Source organism: Mytilus californianus, unplaced genomic scaffold (assembly GCF_021869535.1).
Source record: "Mytilus californianus isolate M0D057914Y unplaced genomic scaffold, xbMytCali1.0.p SCAF_10, whole genome shotgun sequence".
Taxonomy (NCBI): domain Eukaryota; kingdom Metazoa; phylum Mollusca; class Bivalvia; order Mytilida; family Mytilidae; genus Mytilus; species Mytilus californianus.
In genome coordinates this window covers 18373550-18396037 of record NW_026262582.1, presented here as the reverse complement: position 1 = coordinate 18396037, position 22488 = coordinate 18373550, and the positions used below count along the sequence as shown (strand labels likewise).

Below are 22488 nucleotides of genomic sequence, written 5' to 3'. Positions count from 1 at the left end.
TAATGTTTATGAATTTTAATACAAAACTAACCTTTTTTAATATTTGGATAAAAATTACAAGTAAAATAAATATAAACTAAAGATGTTCAATCCTGAAACTCAGAATAAATAAAACTTGGTAAGAAATTATACCTTTCAAAATTAATCTTAAATAAGTAAATTTCACAGCCTTTGAATTGTCTGCAATCAAACTATCAATTTAACATCAAGACGGCTTGCTTGATACATATTAACATCTCTTTGCCAGTATTCAATTAAAAATATAATTCAAGATTGCCTTACATACATCAAACAGATTTTCTTTTATTATGAACATATCTTTGTCTATTAAAATATAATTGAACACCAAACTGATTTTCTGTTATCATATCTTTATCTCTTGAAAATTCAAAAATAGTTAACTTATTCAAGCCTTTAAAAATTATGTTAATTTTATTGATTAATGTACAGATTAATATAATCTGGACACTTTTTGCAGAAAGGTCACTTGTAAAGGTTACTATGACCTGATAACATGTCGAAATTTTAGAATAATACTTTATAAATTTAATACATCTCTGGAGTTACCTTCATCAGGAAGTAAAAAATTTCTCAAGTCACGTAGACATTTATGGCATGGCTATCTTAAACAGAAAAGTGTCGACACAGTATAAGACCTTATCTAAGGGATAAAATTAGATAAAGGGACAAAACTCTATAGATGTTTGTGTCACCCATTTTCATGAATACATTCTAAGGTTCTTGGTTACAAAGATTATTTTAAAAATATGTTCTCTTGACTGCATAAGAAAGCATTGTATAACCAAGATATTACAAATTCTACACTTATTTAAAAAGTAATCTCCCTTTAGTCAGGTATAGCCCCTCAAATATCTATACTCCCTTTGCCCTCGTATATCCCCTCAAATGTCTAAATTTTGCTAATAACTATTCATAAACACTCTAGGAATATTAAGAGACTATTTCTATGCTCCTCCTAAACCTTCTAAAATAAAAAAAAAATAAGTACAACAGAGTTATTTCACTTCTGAAATATCTCTTATAAAGTCTATCAATGTGGAGATCTTTGCAAAAAGTTGACAACACTCAACAATTTCAAAAGCAGTAAAAAATTGCATAGGGCATTTGAATCAGCTGTATAGATAAATAACAACTTTAAAACAACCTATTAAACAATTTTCATCATCTTTCTAGAATGCTACGTAATAAATTATTTGGGACGTCTAGTGTTTCATCTTCAACTAATACAATGTCATACTTCTTCTTGTATAGCTCCAGGCTTTCTTCTACCTAAAACAGAAAAACAAGTGAAACTGCGAGCTACTGCTCACTGATGATAAATATTCATGGGACAGACGGACGGACGGACTGACGAATGGATGGACAGAAGGACTGACGGAGGGCAGACAAGAGGTAAAACAGTATACCCCCCCTTTTTTAAAGCAGGGGTATAATTATATTTTAGTAAGATTTCTTCATGATTAAGTAAATTTATGATTAAGAAGTAATTCTTTCATGTAATATTTTAACATAGGTAGGCATTATATCTAAAATAAATCAAGCCCTCCGATAACTCATTCATATAAAGAATAAACAAATCATGACGTTGCCAGTCAGCTGACATACAATAAATTCATATTTTTTTGTGTACTCAAAGCATTCAAAGAACGTCATTTTAGAATTATCATTTAAATAGGAAAATTCAGAACTTTTTTCTATCAAAGTCAAAGTTGACCTATAAAACACTTCATGTATATGTTCCCAATGTTTTGTTGAAATTAGAACATGAGCATGATGAGTTTGATTGCAAAACAGAAGAAGAATGTCATATTACAAATTGTAACACATTCCTTAGTATCTGAAAATCTGAGCTGTTCTTTTACGATGTATATTGGTATAAATAAAAATTTGTATCATGTTGATCACATTTAATGCCTCTCAAAAAAAATATTTTTAGTTAGAAAATTAATATCAACACAAGTCCTACTTTAAGAAACCCTGTTTTAAATTTAAAATTAGTTTTCTAACTTTCATTTTTATCAAGTAATCCTCCCTTAATGCATGCTGTTAATATCAATCAGCTTGATCTAACTTTGTTTTTTTAAGAATTTTTCAATAGTTTTATAATCTATAAATAGTTCTTATATTTGGAATTCCTATTTTTTTTATTTTTTTTTATTAACATATAAATCCAAGTGGTCAAACACTGTCCATGAAATTGAGCTTAATCAACAAAAAAGTTTAATATTCACTTCAGAGCCACATACCCTTGTATTAAGAAATCCTATTTTTAGTTTATGATCGACCTCTGCACCATCAGCCATGTGTAGATCTCCTAGGGAATCACCCATTAAAATCATACTAGTTTTATGTTCTATATTCTGGAAATAAGCAGAATCGTGGATAGCATTCTCGTTCTTGTTGTAAACATGTATAATGGCATTCTGGAATCCAGTCATTTGACCCTAAAAAATAGAAATTAAAAATACAATTATTTAGTTTATCCTGCAATAAGCCAACTATTGTTTACATAGTCCAGCTGATACGTGCATATTTTTAGAAGAATTGTGGGTTTGATGATAAAAGCATGAAACTTTGCACAATTGTAGATATATATTTGGTAGTCAATTTAAGCTATGGACCCAAAATCCAATATGGTGGCCATTTTCAAGATGTCTACCAATGAGTTTAAATTTCACAACTATGTATAAATTAAAGCATAAACTATTCAAACTAAATCTTTTAAAAACATATAAAATGTAATCCAACATTTCTAGTAAGTCATGATGTTCTATTAGACTTTTTACATTTTATTCAAAATGGCGTAAGATTTCAAAATGGCCGCCAAAAAGTGAAAATGAACAAAACTAAGACAAGGTTTGCTGATATTTATTTCTTCTATCGAATTGCACTTTGCAGTTCATACAATATTCCAGAGATTGCGTTTCCATGATACATGGATGCTGCTTGCAAGACAATTTAATCAAAGATCCCATAAATGGAAACTTTCGAACTTTTCAGGACACCATTAGAATTTGTTTGGCTGTTAAGTACCACCCGAGTCACACATGATAATGGATATGTTCCACTTCTCCTTGCCACAATGCTTTCTTTTTCCTCGATTGTGGTAACATCAACATAAATAAATAAATAAATAAATACGACTAATCACCAAATTTCTACTTGCAATGAGTAGCATCACGATTGCTACCAGTTGGCCAGAAACTACACATCCTTCTGGAACACCTACATTAACCCCTAGTTTTGATGAAAAAGGCCTCATAATGTTTATGCTTTCAATGTTGTGTTATTTGCTCTTTTATTTTTTAATGTCTGTGTTGTCAACCTGTGAAAGTCTTATCTGTCGTACAGGCATGGAAAAACCTAATTTCATTTAAAATGTTCACATTCGGTCAAGTTTTAGATAATTTACATGTACCAATGGTTTTTACATGTTTTAAATTTTGTGATTCTAAGGTTTAGAAAAGAGACATATATAAATCTGTTGTGTTATTGTGCTATGGTCATTTTTGTATTCTTGTCTATCATTTTTTGCTTATGTACTTTGTCTATAGAGTGTTCATATGTCTTTTTGTATTTCTTTGTTGAAATAGTTATTTGTTTTTATAGTGATTAAGATTATAATACAATGTTGACTGCTGAACAGGAACTGCTGACCCTTCTTAAACATTACATTTATATCCCAATTATGCCAAAAATCAATCCAGACGTAAACCACATTTGGTTTGGGCCTAGGAAACATAGAGTGGAGGGTTCATCAAACTCAATATTCTAGCTGTAGATGTAATTTATTATATCAAACATGTTATAAGACCTTTTTTATAAATGTATTCACTGTATTTTTTCAGGTCCTAAAAACCAGTTCAAATTGACCTGTTTTCTGTGAATTTCCAGGAAAATAAAAATTGTTATCCAATATACATCTATTGTTGGTAGACTTTTAATGATAGGTATATTCAAACGGAGAACAATTAGACAGCAACTTAACAACACAAAAAACAATACATCTAGCAGCATTTTCATTTTTCTTTGACACACATCTATTACTAAGAAATAATAATTATTACATTGGTTGCAATGAATTACCATGATTTCCCAATGAAATAAAAACCTATAATTTCACATGTGAAATAAACCCGATAATTTCACTCCTCTGACGTCATACAACAATATGTGTTGTCAAGACGTTGTCGATGAAGTTAGATCAAAGCTAATTGTGAAATCGTAGAAAAAAATTGAGTTCATTGCATTTTCTAATTCATTCCCATTAAAAAGCCCATAGTCATTGTAATAAAAAGAATAATTAATCAAAGAATTAAAATATTAAACTTGTGACCGAACACCACAGATAATTAACTTGATGCGCTATGTGCATTCGTGACCGAAACACCACTGGTAATTAACTCGATGCGCTATGTGCATTCATGACCGAACACCACTGATAATTAACTCGATTCGCTATGTGCATTCGTGACCGAACACCACTGATAATTAACTCGATGCACTATGTGCATTCGTGACCGAACACCACTGATAATTAACTCATGCGCTATGTGCATTCGTGACTGAACACCAATGATAATTAACTCGATGCGCTATGTGCATTCATGACTTAACGTGTTGTTCTGTCACTCTAAAATTATTTTTCTATGTTTGAATTCTTCGATTAGTTATTCTATAATTATTTTACTGACCTTTTCATTAAACTTCATATAATTTGATACAATGTGCATATTGTCATGCATGGTTGATTGTTGTTTTATAACTTCCTCAATAATGTCACCAATCCCTGCTGAAAATATCAACACTGGTACCTCATACTTCTTTAGCTCATCGAAAAACCAAGAACATCCGTCTCTGTTTATAGAAAACATTAAATACAGTTAAACTTGCTATAAAGACCAGCTCTTATTAAGCAAAAACCTGTCATGTTAGGTCACCCTCTTCATGTCCTGTTTAGTAATAGCTATGTAGCTATGTACTTTGAACTTTAATTCAAAAGTCTCCTATCTTATAAGTGAATTGAGAATGGAAACGGAGAATGTGTCAAAGAGACAACAACCCGACCAAAGCAAACAGCCCAAGGCCACCAATGGGTCTTCAATACAGTGAGAAAATCCCGCACCCAGAGGTGAGCTTCAGCTGGCTCCTAAACAATAATGTGTACTAATTCAGTGAAAAAGGTACTTTTTCTTTAGTTCAGAGGGTGATCTTTATATACAGGTTAGATAGTTTTAAGAACATAATATTGATTGACACTTCTTTCTTAATTCTGCATTTTCCATCTATATAGCAGCAAATTTTTATTGTGGAAATATCATAGAGCATGAGGACTTTAATAAACAGTCAGGGGCTTGCTTGAACAAACAATTTTTCAAAATTACCTATACCAGTTATTTATAAAATGAGGTTCTTTATAAAATAATTTATATAAAATTTCTTTTTTAAATATCATTTACAGGGGTGTCCATTCATACAGATTTTACTAGCATAAACATTTTTCCTCAGACATCTGGTTATTTTTCCCATGAAGTACAAAAACTTATCCTCCTGAAACACTAATTGCCTTCCAGAAACACATTTCTGTGTCAAGGATTGGTTTGTTGGGACTATTATCTATCTTCAAGGTAGACTGGTATAAATAGATGAAAACATGTGATTTAATTGAGACTAGAAGTAATTTATAATTTGTAACACAAAACAATTAAATATATTCCTTTTATATTAAAATTTGTAATCATTACTGTAATTATTTCAAAGATGTAAAAAAAAGATTCATAGAAGCAACATTTTTGTCATTCTTTTTAAAAAAATTCTGAATTTCCTGTAAACTTTCATCAGGCTTACTCAGGACCATTACAAAGCATTATTGGTCATATTAAACAAAAGCTGCACCACAAGCATGACAAGTGCATGATACACTGGGCATACTGTAAAATCATTTTAAATATAATTACACCATCCATAAAATTATTATAATTGACATAAGGTTAAATACAAAGGGAGATAACCTCAAACTAGAGGCTCTAAAGAGCCTGTGTCGCTCACCTTGGTCTATGTGCATATTCAAAAAAGGACACTATCCAACATTGTAGACTTCAATAGAATTCATGACAAAAATCCCTGTTTTGTTGATCTTGTACTGCTGATCATTTAGTCTGTTTATTTTCTCTCTATCTTCTTAAGTTTTCGCTCAAAACACAAAAAAAATCCTCATTTAAGGGCAATCACTCCTATAAAGAGTGACAGTCTACTAACTATATCAGCAAAATTTGACTTGTTAGTAGATCTTGCCTTGCTGATCATTTTTGTGATTTAAAGTGTCTATATATCTATTATAATTTTAATCATATCAGGCAAAACGCAAAAAAAAATATGGTAAAAGTCGTCATTAAAGGGCAATAACTCCAATAAAGAGTTGTCCGACTATTTCCTCCATTTGTCTTAATTGTAGATCTTGTCTTGCTGACCATATTTGCTTATTTAAGTTTCTATATTAATTTTTAAGAATAAGGCAAAAACGCAATAAATTAATAAAAAGAGCCATCAAAGGGCAATAACTCTTATAAGGAGTCAACTAATGATTTTGACCATCAGGCTTATTTGTGGAATTTGTCTTGCTGATCATTTTTGAAATTTAAAGTTTCTCTCTACAGTTTTCAAGATAATAGGCAAAAATGAAAAAAAAATGGTAAACGTTGTCATTTAAGGGCAATAACTTCTAAAAGAAGTCGTTTGACAGTTTTGACGTCAATGAATAATTAGTAGAGCTCAACATTCTGATCATTTTTGCCTAGGTCAGAATTTCTCTTTTTATAACAGTTTCAAAATAATAGACAAAACTTGCATTTTACCCCTATGTTCTTTTTTCAGCCATGTCAGCCATCTTGGTTTTTGGGGGCAGGGTCATCGTACACATTTTTTATACTAGATACCCCAATGATGATTGTGGCCAAGTTTGGTAAAATTTGGTCCAGCAGTTTCAGAGAAGATTTTTATAAAAGTTAATGACAATAGACGAAGGACGACAGACGACGGACACCAAGTGATGAGAAAAGCTCACTTGAGACCCTGGGCCATGTGAGCTAAAAATCAATTTGTTAATATTGATAGGGCTTTGAAACAGCAAGTAACAAAAAGAGTCCAGTTTGACCCTGCTTTGGACAAATCCTACAATTTATGCTCCTTATTCATCAAAAGATCACTGTAAAGGTATAGTAGGTTCTGTAGCTGTAGTTTAGTTGGTGATAAAGGATTAATTTTGTGCAAAGCATTTTTTTCATGCTTATTCACTCTGTTTCAAGAATATTGGTTAAAAAGCGATGTGTAAACTATTGTTTTAATTTTATGTTCAACTTATTTCCTGTTTAACTGTACATATACACTGCTCCCTTTTTTCAACTCTTTGTTTAATAAGTTTTACCTAAGTTTAGCAGTAGATGAGGATACACAGTGCTGTATAGAATCTCTGGATATTTCACATGTTTCTAGCAAACCATGGGATTTTGTCCACCTGAAACAAAATGTTAAGAAGAAACTTTGAGATCAAATTGAAATAGAACTACATTTACAATAATAAAATAACCTTTTAAGGGAAGACTGCTGCTAATTTTTAATTGTATCAAAAATTGTATACCAAATGGACACTTTTGGTTTTATTTGTTAACTATGACATTGATAAAGCAATAACATATAAGAGATATCATAATCAATATTTTTTGCACAAAAATGGCTTAATTGACCTTTTAATCAAATGGCAGAAACTTTTAATATGAATTTCAAAAGATTAAAAAATATTTAAGAGATCGTCTAGGGCTAAATAATGTCTTTCATTAAAATCAGTTTTTATCACTATCAATAAAATCCTATGGTAACTGCTAATTCTTAAAAAAAAAAAAAAAACAGATTATATAGTCATTTTCAATATTACAATTTTCTTTTATTACATATTAAACAAAGTCATGTTCTAATTTGAAAAAAAAACAACATAGGGTACATATATTTAGCATCACAATAGGATTTCAACATCAATTGTAATGCCAACATCTAAATGGACATTTTTGTGGAAGTTCTTCAGTATGAAATTCAATAAAATATTTAACAAGTAAGTCTAAAAGTACCTTGATATGTAAAGTCCTGAAATAGGTGATGTTTACATAATAGTTTAGCTTCATCAAATCAATATTGCTTCGTACCAGTATGAACATGTTAACTGCTAGTAGTCTGTTGTTATTTGTGTATTATTGTCATTTTGTTTATTTTCTTTGGTTACATCTTCTAACATCAGACTCGGACTTCTCTTGAACTGAATTTTAATGTGCGTATTGTTATGCGTTTACTTTTCTACATTGGCTAGAGGTATAGGGGGAGGGTTGAGATCTCATAAACATGTTTAACCCCGCCGCATTTTTGCGCCTGTCCTAAGTCAGGAGCCTCTAGCCTTTGTCAGTCTTGTATTATTTTTAATTTTAGTTTCTTGTGTACAATTTGGAGTTTAGTATGGCGTTCATTATCACTGAACTAGTATATATTTTTGTTTAGGGGCCAGCTGAAGGACACCTCCGGGTGCTGGAATTTCTCGCTGCATTGAAGACCTGTTGGTGACCTTCTGCTGTTGTCTGTTCTATGGTCGGGTTGTTGTCTCTTTGACACATTCCCCATTTCCATTCTCAATTTTATTCAAAAGTCTGCTCCGAACTAATATTAAAATTTTCCTATTAGAATCAAAACTATTCTTTCATGTCATGCTCTTGTGTGCATTTGTACTTGGGTAGGAAATATATTTGTCAATAATTCACTTTCTGATGATTCATATAAAGATATAGACCAATACATTGCACCTACATGTCAAAATGAGCATAGAGCATGACATAAACAAATTATTTCTTATTTGGCAACCATATTACAATTCCATTTTACCTTTCTATAGATACTGTAAATTCTGAAATTATTGGTGAATTTTTATTAACTAATACTAATAATGCACCTTGATGAGTACTGAATAATAATAACTTCCATTCTGATATCTGATACAAATATATGAAGCTTTTTCTAAAATCACAATAATTAAACTAAAATTGTTGTTGGTCATGTCAAAATGGTAATAATAAATGCACAACACGATTTCTGAATTTACAGTATATAACAAACCAAACTTAAATCCTTACCATTCAATCATCTTAGGAATTTTCTCCTCCACTGATAATTTAGGATTGGTTTCTATGGGAAAGTATGTATCTCTGAGAGTTCTTGCCTATGAAATGTAAAAAAAAACTATTTGTTGATGTTACTGCCACAGTGATAAATATACAGAAATAGCATGCAGTAAATGAAATATTAAAGAATATCGACAACAGTAAGTAGAAATTATACAAAGCATATAACAAAATAAACAAAATAAACACTGATACTTATGTATGTTCGCTACTCTTTTTCAAAATAACAAGCTTTTTAAAAGACATTTATAAATTGATAGTATATATTAAAATAAAGTAACAAAAAAAGCGGAAAAAATTAAGGGTCCCTGTGCTTGTTTTCAAGATATATAAGCCACTGAAAATTTGGCGGGAAATAATTCTCTCTAGATTTTTCATACATTTAACATGGCACCTTTTTTCTTTCAAAAACAATGAAAAAATAACAAGGATTTTATAAGATATTCAAAGATGACATTTTAAACTATATGTAATCAAATTATGGAAAAAAAAGCAGGGGTTAGTGGGCAAAATTTTTAATTGCACTACATGGATAAAACCAGCAGATTCCGAATATCTGGCAAAAAATCAAAAACAAGATGAGCGAACATCCTTAAAATACACTATCAAAAATCCAAATTTTACAGGTTTTAGCAGAATTTATATCTCATAATTTTGTAATTGATATACAAACTCTGACTACTTTTGTCAGATATTTTTGTCGATAAAAAATAAAAGAAAGTTTAGTTTCTATAGTAAATATGTACTGGTATATCACTATCCAACCTAGCTATAGAGGAAGGTACAATTTATTACCATAACCATTCAATTGTTCTTAGCAGTACCATGCAATCAAGTACAAATGGAAGACCATTGAATTGGTCATGATGATCTCCTTTCATATTCAAATTATCTTCTTTTGATTGATTGATTGTTGGTTGGTTGCTTAAAAGTTCAGTGGCAAATATTTCATGCATGTTCAGGACTAGAACAAATTAACAATAAATACAACAGGAAGGTCCTGTAAAAGAGGACGTCCAGAATGAAGGTCAGGAAAATTTGGACTGCCAAGGGATAATGAGGTAATACTGTAAATTCAGAAATTATTGCGATGTTTTTATTATTGCGAAAAATGCGACATGGTTATAATCACAATAATTTAAACTCGCATTTTAAATTTTTTAATATGAATTAAACATGATTTTTCGCGATACCGCAAAAAATCAAATCGCATTTTCGTCTAAAATGACAAAATTGCAATAATAAATGCACGCAATAATTTCTGAATTTACAGTATTGAAAAGGGACAGAAATTTAGCCTTGCAACAGGTCACCTACTGACCCCTCAAAGAGTTGTTGCAAGGGTTCTTAAAATGCAAGGAGCGGGGCACACTCTGTTCACGAGGCATCAGATTTAACGTCCCCATTATGATCTTTTTTAGATTACTTACAGTCAATTGCATTCACTCCGTTAACTTTATCTTGTAAATAAATTTTTAACATTAGACCAAATGGACAACTAAAGCAAAAATTCTGAAATTCATTGTCAAGAGTTGGTATAAAAAATTTATTTTTGAAGATTTAAAGAACTCAGTAGAATATAATTGGATAGATATATATATATATATATATATATATACACAAATGAATATAGAATATATATAGTTTGATACATATTTCTCCTCTCAAGCTAGTTAGAAAGGAGTCCAAAGTGTCAGAGTAAATTTTTAACCTTTGGCAAGTGACAAACTCATATTCTTGGTGATCAACAGTATACCTCATGAGAACAAGACTCAAAACCCTATGATATTAGTGAAATGACTTCCACATTGCATTTTCTGGAAAAGTAACATACAGATATATGTATCGGATATCAAAAGGTGATTTCTTATTATTGTGATACTCAACTAGTAGCCTACACGCATTATTCACATTAATAAAAACCTCTCAATAATTTCTGATGTATGTACAACTGTGATATCTAATTCATACATATTTAGTAGATAGTTGTCTCATTGGCAATCATACAACATCTCATTATTAATGTATAATATGTTGTAGTCATTGATTACTAGTACTTTTTATTGACTGATTGGTGTTTAACGCCACTTTCAGCACTGTTGTGCTATTTTGTGGTGGTCAGTTTTTATTGGTGGAGGTAGCTGAGTTGTCTAAAGGGAACCACTAGCCATCTGTAGGAAAATTGACTATCCTATTCAATCAAGATTGGAATCTAATGTACCTGCAACTAGCCGGATTCGAACTGAAACATCAGTGTTGACAGGCTAGTGATACAGTAATTCCACTAATTTGAACACTCAGCCACCCTGATTACATTTTAGAAACATAGACAAAAGATGTGAGAGCTATATCGTGTATACATCACCAGGTAATATTTTAGGGCTATTCCATTGAAATGTATGTGGGAGGGTAGGAAGGGACTTTCAAAATATCCCTACAACCAAGAACCATTTTTTAGATAATTTTGTATAATGGTAATAGATGCATACTGAACAAAGACCCATGACCTACATTCAAAAATTAAACTTCCCTTCCTACCCTCCCACATACATTTTAATGGAATAGCCCTTATTGGACCAACATTGCATAAACTAACCTTCTCCTTGTACAATTCTGGCAAGGATCCTTCCTCTAACACATCTGGCAAAGATATAAAATGAATAATTAAATGCTATGCTGATACCCTCAAATTTTGTTTGTCTTGCAAGTCTATTTGTTTTGTTAACATCATATTACTGTAAATCAGAAATTATTGCTTGCATTAATTATTGTGATTTTTGAAGAATGGATAAGTAGAGCGTTCAATTAATTCATGAAAATCTGCAAACAGATATATGTGTAAGATATTAGAATACAAGTTCTTATTATTGCGATAATCACCTATATAGCTAGTTGCATTATTCGCATTAATAAAAAGCTCCCAATTATTTCTAAAATTTACAGCTAATAAATTGATTCCCTGGATGAACCAAATTACCAGTTGCCATTTTTTACCTTTACATTAAATCTTAAATTTTGTTGTATCACAAAATGTACATAAAACAGTGAATTTATTAGCTTTCAGGTTGTTTGAAAAGCAGAGATATCATGACTATATAAATATTTCTTGCTTGAATAAAATACCTTACCAAATAGTTACTAAATAATCTATATAACTTTAATATAATATATCATCACTACGATCTAGTAGGGATATTCTATCGAAACTGTTTGGACAACATGTTTCAAATTGGTTAATCAAATAGGAAAATCAACCATTTATCCCTCCAAAATGACAGCCAATTGAAAAACTCAAACTCAAATTATGTCATATCTAAACCTAAGGATAAATAAAAAAAAGCATTATATGCTAATTCATGCAGTACTGGAAGGAAAGTCATTACATGAGTGACATTCAAAAAAATTAGGGCTATTCAAGGAATAAAAGTATAAGCAAGCCAAAAGCCACTTCTAAATTTTAATACTCCAGGATAAATAAATTAGATTTCCCAAAAGTTATACACTGTAAATGCTTAACTTTTTAACTAATACTATAAATATAGAAAACTAAGTATTTTTTCATAGAACTTATATCTTTTTTGTAGATCTTACTTTGCTGAACATTATTGCTGCTTACAGTTTATATATATCTATAATAATATTCAAAATAATAACAAAAAACTGCAAAATTTTGTTAAAACTACTAATTCGGTGGCAGCAACCCAACTATGGGTTGTTCGATTGGTCTTAAAATTTCAGGGCCGATAGATCTTGACCAATTAAACAATTTTACTCCTGTCACATTTGCTCTAAAAGATTTAGTTTTTGAGATATAAGCCAAAAACTGCATTTGACCCTTATGTTCTATTTTTAGCCATGGCAGCCATCTTTGTCAATGGATACAAACTTCGGATACAATTTATAAACAAGATACCCTAAGGAACATTTAGTTAAAGTTTGAAGGTAATTGGCCCAGTAGTTTCAGAGGAGAAGATTTTTAAATGTTAGCAAACTTGATGAACAAATTGTGTAAAATTGTCTTTAAAGGGCAATAACTCCTTAAGGGGTCAATTGACAATTATGGTCATACTATCTTATTTGTAGATCTTACTTTGCTGAACATTATTGCTGCTTACAGTTTATATATATCTATAATAATATTCAAATTAATAACAAAAAACTGCAAAATTTTGTTAAAACTACCAATTCGGTGGCAGCAACCCAACAATGGGTTGTTCGATTTGTCTGAAAATTTCGGAGCTGATAGATCTTGACCAATTAAACAATGTTACCCCATGTCAGATATGCTCTAAAAGCTTTAGTTTTTGAGATATAAGCCAAAAACTGCATTTGACCCCTATGTTCTATTCTTAGCCATGGAGGCCATGTTTGTCGATACATCAAAACTTCAGATTCAATTTATAAACTAGATACCCTAAGGAACATTTAGTTAAAGTCTGAAGGTATTTGGCCCAGTAGTTTCAGAGGAGAAGATTTTTGAAATAGTTTACGACGACAGACGACGGACGCCAAGTGATGGCATAAGCTCACATGGGGACCTTCGGGCCCCGGTGAGCTAAAAAAGGTCAAGAAGAGATATATGCATAAGCGATTTCTGACAAGCACTGCAAATAAACGAAATTGATAGTAAAAAAGGTGCATGGTATACATCACTGACAAGAAGCACATGTTTGGTTTCATAAATAGCCATAATTTGATTTGTATTATAATTTTCTTGAGATTATCTGATTGACCAAGGGAATGTGAAATGTATACCCTCCTTTGATTTGAATGAAAATTCTATTTACTAAAACAAGATTCTAGAAAAGTTGTTTATAAATTTGAAAAAAAATATTATAGATCTGTCATCAAAATTTTATTTAAAGGGCATTAGCTAGGAGATATAAAAAAAATAAAAACATGATTTTTTTTTGTTCAATCATTAATGAAAGTGAAATAGTGAAATAATAATTCACTTTTAACAACCAGTTTGGTTCAGTTTTGTCAAAATAAGCAAAAAAACATCAATAATGAATTATTAACTTGCAAGTGAATAATTATACCACATTGAACCTGTATTCATGTGAACTTTAATTGATTCCTATAGCTAGAGATGGGTTACAGATCAACTAGGCGTATTTAGTTATTAAATGTAAAAGAATGTAAATATTGGAAGTGAAACAAGGGTAAACCATTCGGTTGACTGTTTGATCTAGAAAACTCATTCTTAAACAGGTAAAAACAATTATCAACATATTCTTTTAACCTATAATATGAAATCAAACAGACCTAGAAAAATCCAATTGCATGAGTTCACAATCTATTTATATCTATGTTTATGTTTATAGCGGGTTATATGACCGTCTGCAGTCTTCAGGGTCACCTCGATGGTTAATTAGATGGTGTTTAGACTAAAATACACACGAAATGCTGATACATACTATCGAATCTATGCATTGTAAATTGTTTATTTAAGACTTTTTATTATTTGAATATGCGTTTTTGTATATGTTATAAGTTGAATATAATAATTTGAATCAAACCGATGAACATGAATTTGACAGCTAATGCCCCGTTAACCAAGCTTCCAATGACAATATGTACCAAAACAAGATTCTAAAAAAGTTTTGAATAAATTTGAAAAAATTATTATAGATCTGCCATCAAAATTTTATTTAACCAAGCTTCCAATGACCGCCATGTCAGTGATATAAATCACCATTTGATTGATGGTACTATTCACACATAGATCACATACAATGACAGGTAGCACAGACATGACCCTTGTGGATGTACTTCGTCAAAGTTCTATCAAAGTCTGCTACGATCTGTAACAAAAACACATCATTTTAATGTTAAGTTACTTATTCAAAAGGCCATACCATTTATTTTCAGTTCTTTGGATATCTAAAAGGTTAAAAAGTAATGATGATTCATCCCTTCCCGCCATTTTGAATTTATCATCTCCTCAAGTAGTATGAAAGATAGATTATATTGAAAGAAATTTTTCTTGTCTCATTCAAAAGTATACAAACTGTCATGAAATAAAATCATTTTCATCCAAATAATACTCTGAAACATAATAATAGTCCAGAAAAGCTGAAAAATCATCCAAATAACTAAAATTAGATTGGTGTGGCCTATTTTACAGTTTATCAAATCACTTACTGTGACAACTTGAGCAGGGCTTCCCTTTTTCATAGTATTTTGAAAGTGTAAAATCAAAATCACACACAACCTGTGTAATTAAATCAAATCCAAAAACATGAAAATAATGAAAATTTATAAAATCATTAATTAATTAATATTTACAACACTAACACATAATTTAGCAAGTTTTTTTGTGAATAATCCGTGTATTTTGTGAATAATCCGTGTGTTTTGTGATAAATCAAATGTTTTAGTGTTTTTATACTACCACTTTATCAAGCCGCCATTCAAGCTCTTTATGTATTATCCATGTGTTTTTGTTGAATCCATTGTTTTATTGTTTTTTATACTACCTTATTATCACTTGGCTGCAATTTAAGCTCTTTATGTATTTATAATCAATGTATTTTTTGTTAAATCCATTGTTTTATTGTTATTTTACACTGAAAAGTAAACAGCTGTACAATACAAAAACTAAAAGCTAATAAAAAGTCTGTCCTTCAAAAATTAAACAGTAACCCTTTTTCTTTTTTTCCCCACCATTTTCTACATAAGGAAATGCCTGTACCAAGTCAGGAATAAAACAGCTGTTGTCCATTTGTTTGATGTGTTTGAGCTTTTGATTTTTCCATTTGATATGGGACTTTCTGTTTTGAATTTTCATTGGAGTTTGGTATTTTTGTTATTTTACTTTTTTCTCAAATTGAACATTACTTGCATCACTAATTATGTCACAAGCTCCAGAGAAAACAAATGTGAAATTCTTTTTAAAATCTCAAAAAATGATCATAATTTCATAATCAAGTTTCAGAACTCTAGAATAACAAAAAGTTATTTGTTACAATTGACAAGAACAAAATCAATCTTGTAAATATGGAAATGCCATATGATTCAAAGGATTCAAGAAAGCATTAATTGACTAAGAGAAACCTTTTTTTTTTTTTGGTGGTGGGGGGTAAGGTTTCTAGCCTGTTGCTCAATCTTTACAAGACCTCTATGTGGTGTTTTGCAGATTTGTCTTTCATTGCTTTTTGTTTTTTTTTTGTAAAGTATTGTCAGTTATACATGTTATATGAGTTCTGAATGTCACCATGGTATCTTCCCCCTTTCTTTTTTTTTTAAAGGAATCCAGTCTTTAAAGCTCAATATAAAATTCCTATGAATAATGATGCATTTTTTTTTGCTGAACATATTTATACAATTTTGGTTGTCATATATCATGTATATGAATAAAGGTTTGATGAAGAACAAATATATCATGTATATATAATACAAACATGTTAAACCCCGCCACATGTTCTTGTCCCAAGTCAGGAGCCTGTTAAACCCCACTACATGTTCCTGTCCCAAGTCAGGAGCCTGTTAAACCCCGCTACATGTTCTTGTCCCAAGTCAGGAGCCTGTTAAACCCCGCCACATGTTCTTGTCCCAAGTCAGGAGCCTGTAATTCAGTGGTTGTCATCTGTTGCTCTATATCACATTTGTTTTTCATTTATTGTTTTGTACATAAATCAGGCCTTTAGTTTTTTTCATTTGAATTGTTTTACATTTGTTATTTTGGGGCCTTTTAAAGGTTACTATGCAGTATGGGTTTTGCTCATAGCGTCATTTGATTTCTGGTGGAGAGTTGTCTCATTTGCAAGTCATACCACATCTTCTTATTTTGTAATTCTGATGCTTTGCTTTTGTTAAACAAACAATAGCAAGCATTTTTTTCCATGACTGTCATGTTTTTTTTACAGTTTTTTCTCTCATCTAAATAACTTATAAGATAGTCGTGATAATCCAACCTGTAATTTGTCTGGGCCATACTGAATCAACTGTTCTATAACATGCTTAACATGGTCTGGATCACCAATGTGTACATTTGGCTGGTTAAGAAATTCCATCTGTAAAATATAAAAAAAAATGTCACGTGTCCTTTAACAACATGTATTGTACATGTGTCATATAACGATATGTGTCGTGTAATGTTATAACAGGTGTAATGTGTAATGGATGCTTCAGATTGATTGATTGAGTATTGGTGTTGTATGCCACTTTCAGCCCTCTTGACTTTTTTAATTAAGATCTTAGTAGACACACCCTCAGTGTTGACAGGCTAGAGGAACTTCTTCCACCAAGGCTGTGCTGCTTCGGAAGTTCAACTTAAAACAATAAAATTAGAAGTATAAAAATTTCCCATCAGACATTAAAAATGTGTAAGAAATTCAAGTTCTGTCAAAGACAGTGTCTGTGAAGATCAGGAATTTGATGAACTGCCAAATTCACTGCAGCTTGACTATAGGAGCAATTTCTTATATTCTGATTCAAACTTGTATTCTAATGCATGAAACAGAACACTGTATATCAAAAACTATCATGATAACGTCCTTGTAAATAGATATAGGAAAATGTGGTATGAGTGCCAATGAGACAACTCTCCATCCAAGTAACAATTTATAAAAGTAAACCATTATAGGTCAAAGTACGGTCTTCATTACAGAGCATTGGCTCACACCGAACAGCAAGCTATAAAGGGCCCCAAAAAATTACTAGTGTAAAACCATACAAACGGAAAAACCAACGGTCTAATCTTTATAAAAACGAGAAACGAGAAACACGTATGAACTAAATAAACAGATGACAACTACTGTACATCAGATTCCTGACTTAGGACAGGTGCAAACATAAATACATTTAAGCAGGAAACTTAACATTTGACCAAGACAAAAAATCTAGTGACTTCAGTCTACAGCCATACAGCATGAAGGAGACGAATGATCGGCATACTATTCAGACACATATTTTAATGTAGATCGATGTAACTGTGCCAAATATCAATTATTCATCATAAGTATTTGTAGTCTTCTTCATCAATATGTCTACCAAAAAATAAAACTCAACATTCAAACAATGTAAAATATCGAACAGGTCTGAAAGCACTCAGAAAATGTAACACTTGGTGTTGATGACAAACTATGGAGAATTTACATAGACCTACATCATTCGTGTATTTCTGAAAAGTTTTTTGTCGCAGGCAAGACTAAACTCATGTTAATACGATCGATGCTACAACAATAATTCAATTTCGCAGTATTGAAATATCTTACCATACTTAGGGTTTCCCTGTTAATCCTCAAAATTTACTTATCAAGACTGATAAATTTCAATCACAAGCATACAAAAGATATGAGAAACGTACTTAATTCCTCCTAGGCAAAGTAAGTCAATAAACAAGTGAAGTATCAAGTCCTAATTTTTTTTGTGCATATCAAATTTATATGGTAGAAATGTTTTGTTAACATTTAAACAATCTAGTTTCAGTTCTACTTTCAGTTTAAAGGAAACAAAATTTTCAGAAAATACAACAATCAATAAACATGTGATAAAATAGAATAGATCTGGCTCCACCATCTTCATATCTGACATGTGACCTGATATCTCATTTAAAAAACCTGTGATCTTTAAGACCTGATGACCTGAGGAAATTTTCAAATGTAACCTTAAGACCTAGGGGGTTAACCCTGCTGGAGCCTCATAGAATGAATAGTAACTTAAGATACAAGGGAGCATAAGATTCACATGTACAAAACACCATTTCATTCAATTTTTTCAGCATTAACTCAATATCCTTTAATCTGCAAGTCAAAAGCAGACTTTTACTAAACTAGTAGTAATGTTTCAAATCAACACTATCATCACTACTTATACTTGAGGCAAATTTTTACAAATTTCATTATTTGATTATAAATATGATATTAAAACCACTGAGTAAATTTGGTTAGTTGCAGATCAAAACTGATCACAACCATTTCATACAAAATTGCATACATGTAAAAGTCCCTTTTTTGTCAATAAAGCTCCAAAGCTGTTTACAGATATCAGATTAGGTATATTTTATAGGTCATGTAGGTAATCGATGCAAAAATTTTAAAAAACTTAAGATACATAAATGACATACCATTTTTTCAATAGTCATAGTAACTGAATTTGATATCCTGCTTTCTAAGCCCAACAATCTATAAGTAAATGTATTAATAAACTTCTGGGTAAACTGCTAACCCTCGTATTGTTAAATAAGATAATCTGTTATTGATTTGGTGGATACCATTTAGGATTTAAAGGGTAATAATACTATATAATACCAAGTTGTAATATTAATGAGTTACATGTACATGTAAATAATCTCATTACATAATCAAGTATTCTTTGTCTGAATACCAATACAAATCAAGATATTAAAAATGGTCATGATGGTGTAATGTTATTAATTAACACTATCATGTAGGATATAAGAATGTGTACAACATGTTAAAATGATATACAATTACTGTTTTTTATGAAGTAAATATGTGGTTTTATTGACTCTTAAATTAAGGTGATATTCATGGAGGCTAAAAAACAAAAAGGTTCCTATACATACATGTACATGTATATATATGCATTGTTGCTAAATTAAAAAAAACAAACAGAGCTTATGTTCAAATGTTTGTCAATATGCTGAACATACAACATTTAAATAAATTTTTACTTTAATATCATGACAAAATGATGTGTCAAAATATACTTTGTAAACAATGCTGAAGTTCATTAATATAGTATTATTTGAAACATATATTAATTTTGTTGATGTAAGGTGCAGTCTGGTGTATCCGCGCATCTAAGACGTGTAAGACTTTTGGCTTCACTATGGTAAACTCATAAAAGCAATAATCGGATAATATTGTGTGAACAAATTCATGACATACTTTAATTTCATAAAATCTTCTTTATAAAATTGAGAATGGAAATGGGGAATATGTCAAAGAGACAACAACCTGACCAAAGAGCAGATATTAGCCGAAGGCCACCAATTGGTCTTCAACGCAGCGAGAAAATCTCGCACCCTGAGGTGGTCCTCAGCTGGCCTCTAAATAAAATTGTGTACTGATTCAGTGAAAATGGACATTACGTATGGTTTCACCCTTAAGATTTTGTGTAAATCCGTTTCTTTTTGTGCATTTCTGAAACGCCTTTAAACATTACAAAAACAGCAAAACATGACCTTAAAGTTTATTGATCAGTATTGGTATTGCATTATATAATTATTGGAAATAAATATAGTTAATTATCAACAATTGTCAACTGAATTTTAATATTAATAACTGGTACATGTATGACTGGAGATGGTTTAAACATCAATGACACAACCCCCAGCACAAGCAAGACATAAGAGGTCACTAACAGATAATATGTCAGCAGCATTGGATAGAAATTGACCTTAAGAAAATGAATATCAATCATCTGTTAACCTATTTCGATTTGAAAAAATCTCTACAGAAAGTCTGTTACTGTTTGAAAATTGAGTTGTTATATATACATGTATATATCACATGTATCATGTAGATCATTGCACATCATATATTTGGGTTTCAAATATGTTACATTGTATAGGTGCTACATTTCTAGATTGTACAAGAGCTTGTAAAACATTGGAGACCCATTGAAGAAAAAGATTTTACTCTATATTCTTCAGTGTTTCATTTGAAAGAGATGCGGTAATGAACAAGTGCTTGCATAAATTAAATATATGGGAAAATGTGTTCCTCCTATGGCAAGAGGGTTTAGATGTCCGACATTGTCGTCTTCTGAAATTTCAAGGGGATAACTCAGGAGTTCCAAAAACAGTCTTGAGATGTTCAGAAAGGGGTGCGATACAGGTTTAGCCATGCGATACAGGATAGATGATAGACTAACGTAAAGATCAAATATACAAAATGTCTGTATTTATTACTAAATATATGATGAAAGGATATATTACTAACATAATATCAGAGACATATAATACATCATTAATTATATTATATGTTTCTGATAATTTTTCTTTAGTATAGATCTACATACATGTACGTCCTTGATTAGTCCAAATAATTATGAGTCTTGAAAGGCTATTTTATTTTGTTTGCTTTGACGCCTAATGCGTCAAAGCAAACAAATAGAATAGCCTTTCAAGACGTAATAATTATTTGGACTAGTCCTTGAATTTTGATGTGCATGATTGATAGTGATACGTAACATGGACATCATTGTCATCAAGCATCATGTTAAATTGTTTTGTCTTTCACACTTTCTCTCGGAAATATACAATTTGGAAACTTCCAATTTTAACATTACTTTACCATCTGAACGTTCTTAAATATGAAATTATCCTGAAGTAACGTTTAACCGAAGAAAATGTTCTCATTCAAAATTTGATAGGTTTATATTTCTGCTTATCTCCCCTTAATATAATCTATATGAAAAGCAAATTCGGAAAAGAATCTGAAATCCGCATAACAAAATCCGGACATTTCTTTACAAAATGAAAAAGGTTTAGTAATAATATATTATGTATACAGACACACAATTAATAAAGAAATAATCACAAAACTTATGATAATATTAAGGTAGAGTAGTTTTTATTATGAATAAAAGAGATGCAATATACACATAATCTATATATATATAGAGTGGGTGGCGCATATTCGCCTTGGACACATTTTCGCCGTTTTGCTATTTTTTTCTGTAAAATTTGTGTGCCTTTACCCAATACTTGCCTTAATAGATGGTAAAGGCTGTTTGTAATGTTACAACTGTTGATATTCCTCTTTACCCCATTTCCAAGGTTATTCGCACATATTGAGAAATACGCAGGTGTTTTTAAATGAATTTGGCAATTATGTACGATTTATATGGCAATCATGCGCAGTCTTAAAGTAAATATTTGTGAGAAAAATCGTATAAGAATGATCTCTCAAGCTAATTCATATAATTGCAAACATTCGTTTCTATAATATACCAGGATAATGGATTCATAATGAGGATGGTCATATCATACATTGCGGCGAAAATGTGTCCCCCATGGTACACGAACAACTTGATTTCCTCTTGAGTTTGCGTTCGTTTTTAGAACAATTAACCAATGTTTTGAAGATGATTTCTTTTTCAAACATTTTTTTCATATAGTTAAATTTCTGAAACCTTCATAAAAGGTTCCAAATATTCGAATGTAGGTCGGATGTAAGTGGAAATGAACGAATTATGCGGCGAATATGGGTCTCTCACTCTATATATATATATATATATTTTTTTTTTATATATATATGATGATACAACAAATGAT

At 30.8% G+C, this 22488-nt stretch overlaps 1 protein-coding gene across 7 annotated transcripts; it reads right to left on the bottom strand.

The window, feature by feature from the left end:
* LOC127717717 (cytosolic 5'-nucleotidase 3-like) lies at window positions 1-21615 on the bottom strand. Of its 7 annotated transcripts, none has more exons than XM_052223494.1 (10): window positions 21506-21602; window positions 17156-17254; window positions 15384-15453; window positions 14974-15043; window positions 11833-11876; window positions 9189-9274; window positions 7445-7534; window positions 4716-4878; window positions 2268-2465; window positions 1-1290 (listed from the first exon to the last, which is right to left on the bottom strand). In XM_052223494.1, the coding sequence occupies exons 2-10, from the start codon at window positions 17173-17175 to the stop codon at window positions 1183-1185; spliced, it is 849 nt and encodes a 282-aa protein (XP_052079454.1). In that variant the 5' UTR covers window positions 17176-17254; window positions 21506-21602; the 3' UTR covers window positions 1-1182. The 7 variants fall into 7 exon arrangements, with proteins under 7 accessions (XP_052079454.1, XP_052079453.1, XP_052079455.1 ...); XM_052223493.1 differs by lacking the exon at window positions 21506-21602 and adding an exon at window positions 19309-19410; XM_052223495.1 differs by lacking the exon at window positions 21506-21602 and adding an exon at window positions 18458-18616.
* Window positions 21616-22488: the final 873 nt, after the last annotated feature.

Coding starts and splice junctions, on each gene's coding strand:
- LOC127717717 (XM_052223488.1), bottom strand. Junction 4,879..7,444: donor TCATCTACTGCTAAACTTAG/GTAAAACTTATT, acceptor TTCTATAAACAG/AGACGGATGTTCTTGGTTTT. Junction 1,291..2,267: donor TAGGATTTCTTAATACAAGG/GTATGTGGCTCT, acceptor TTTCTGTTTTAG/GTAGAAGAAAGCCTGGAGCT.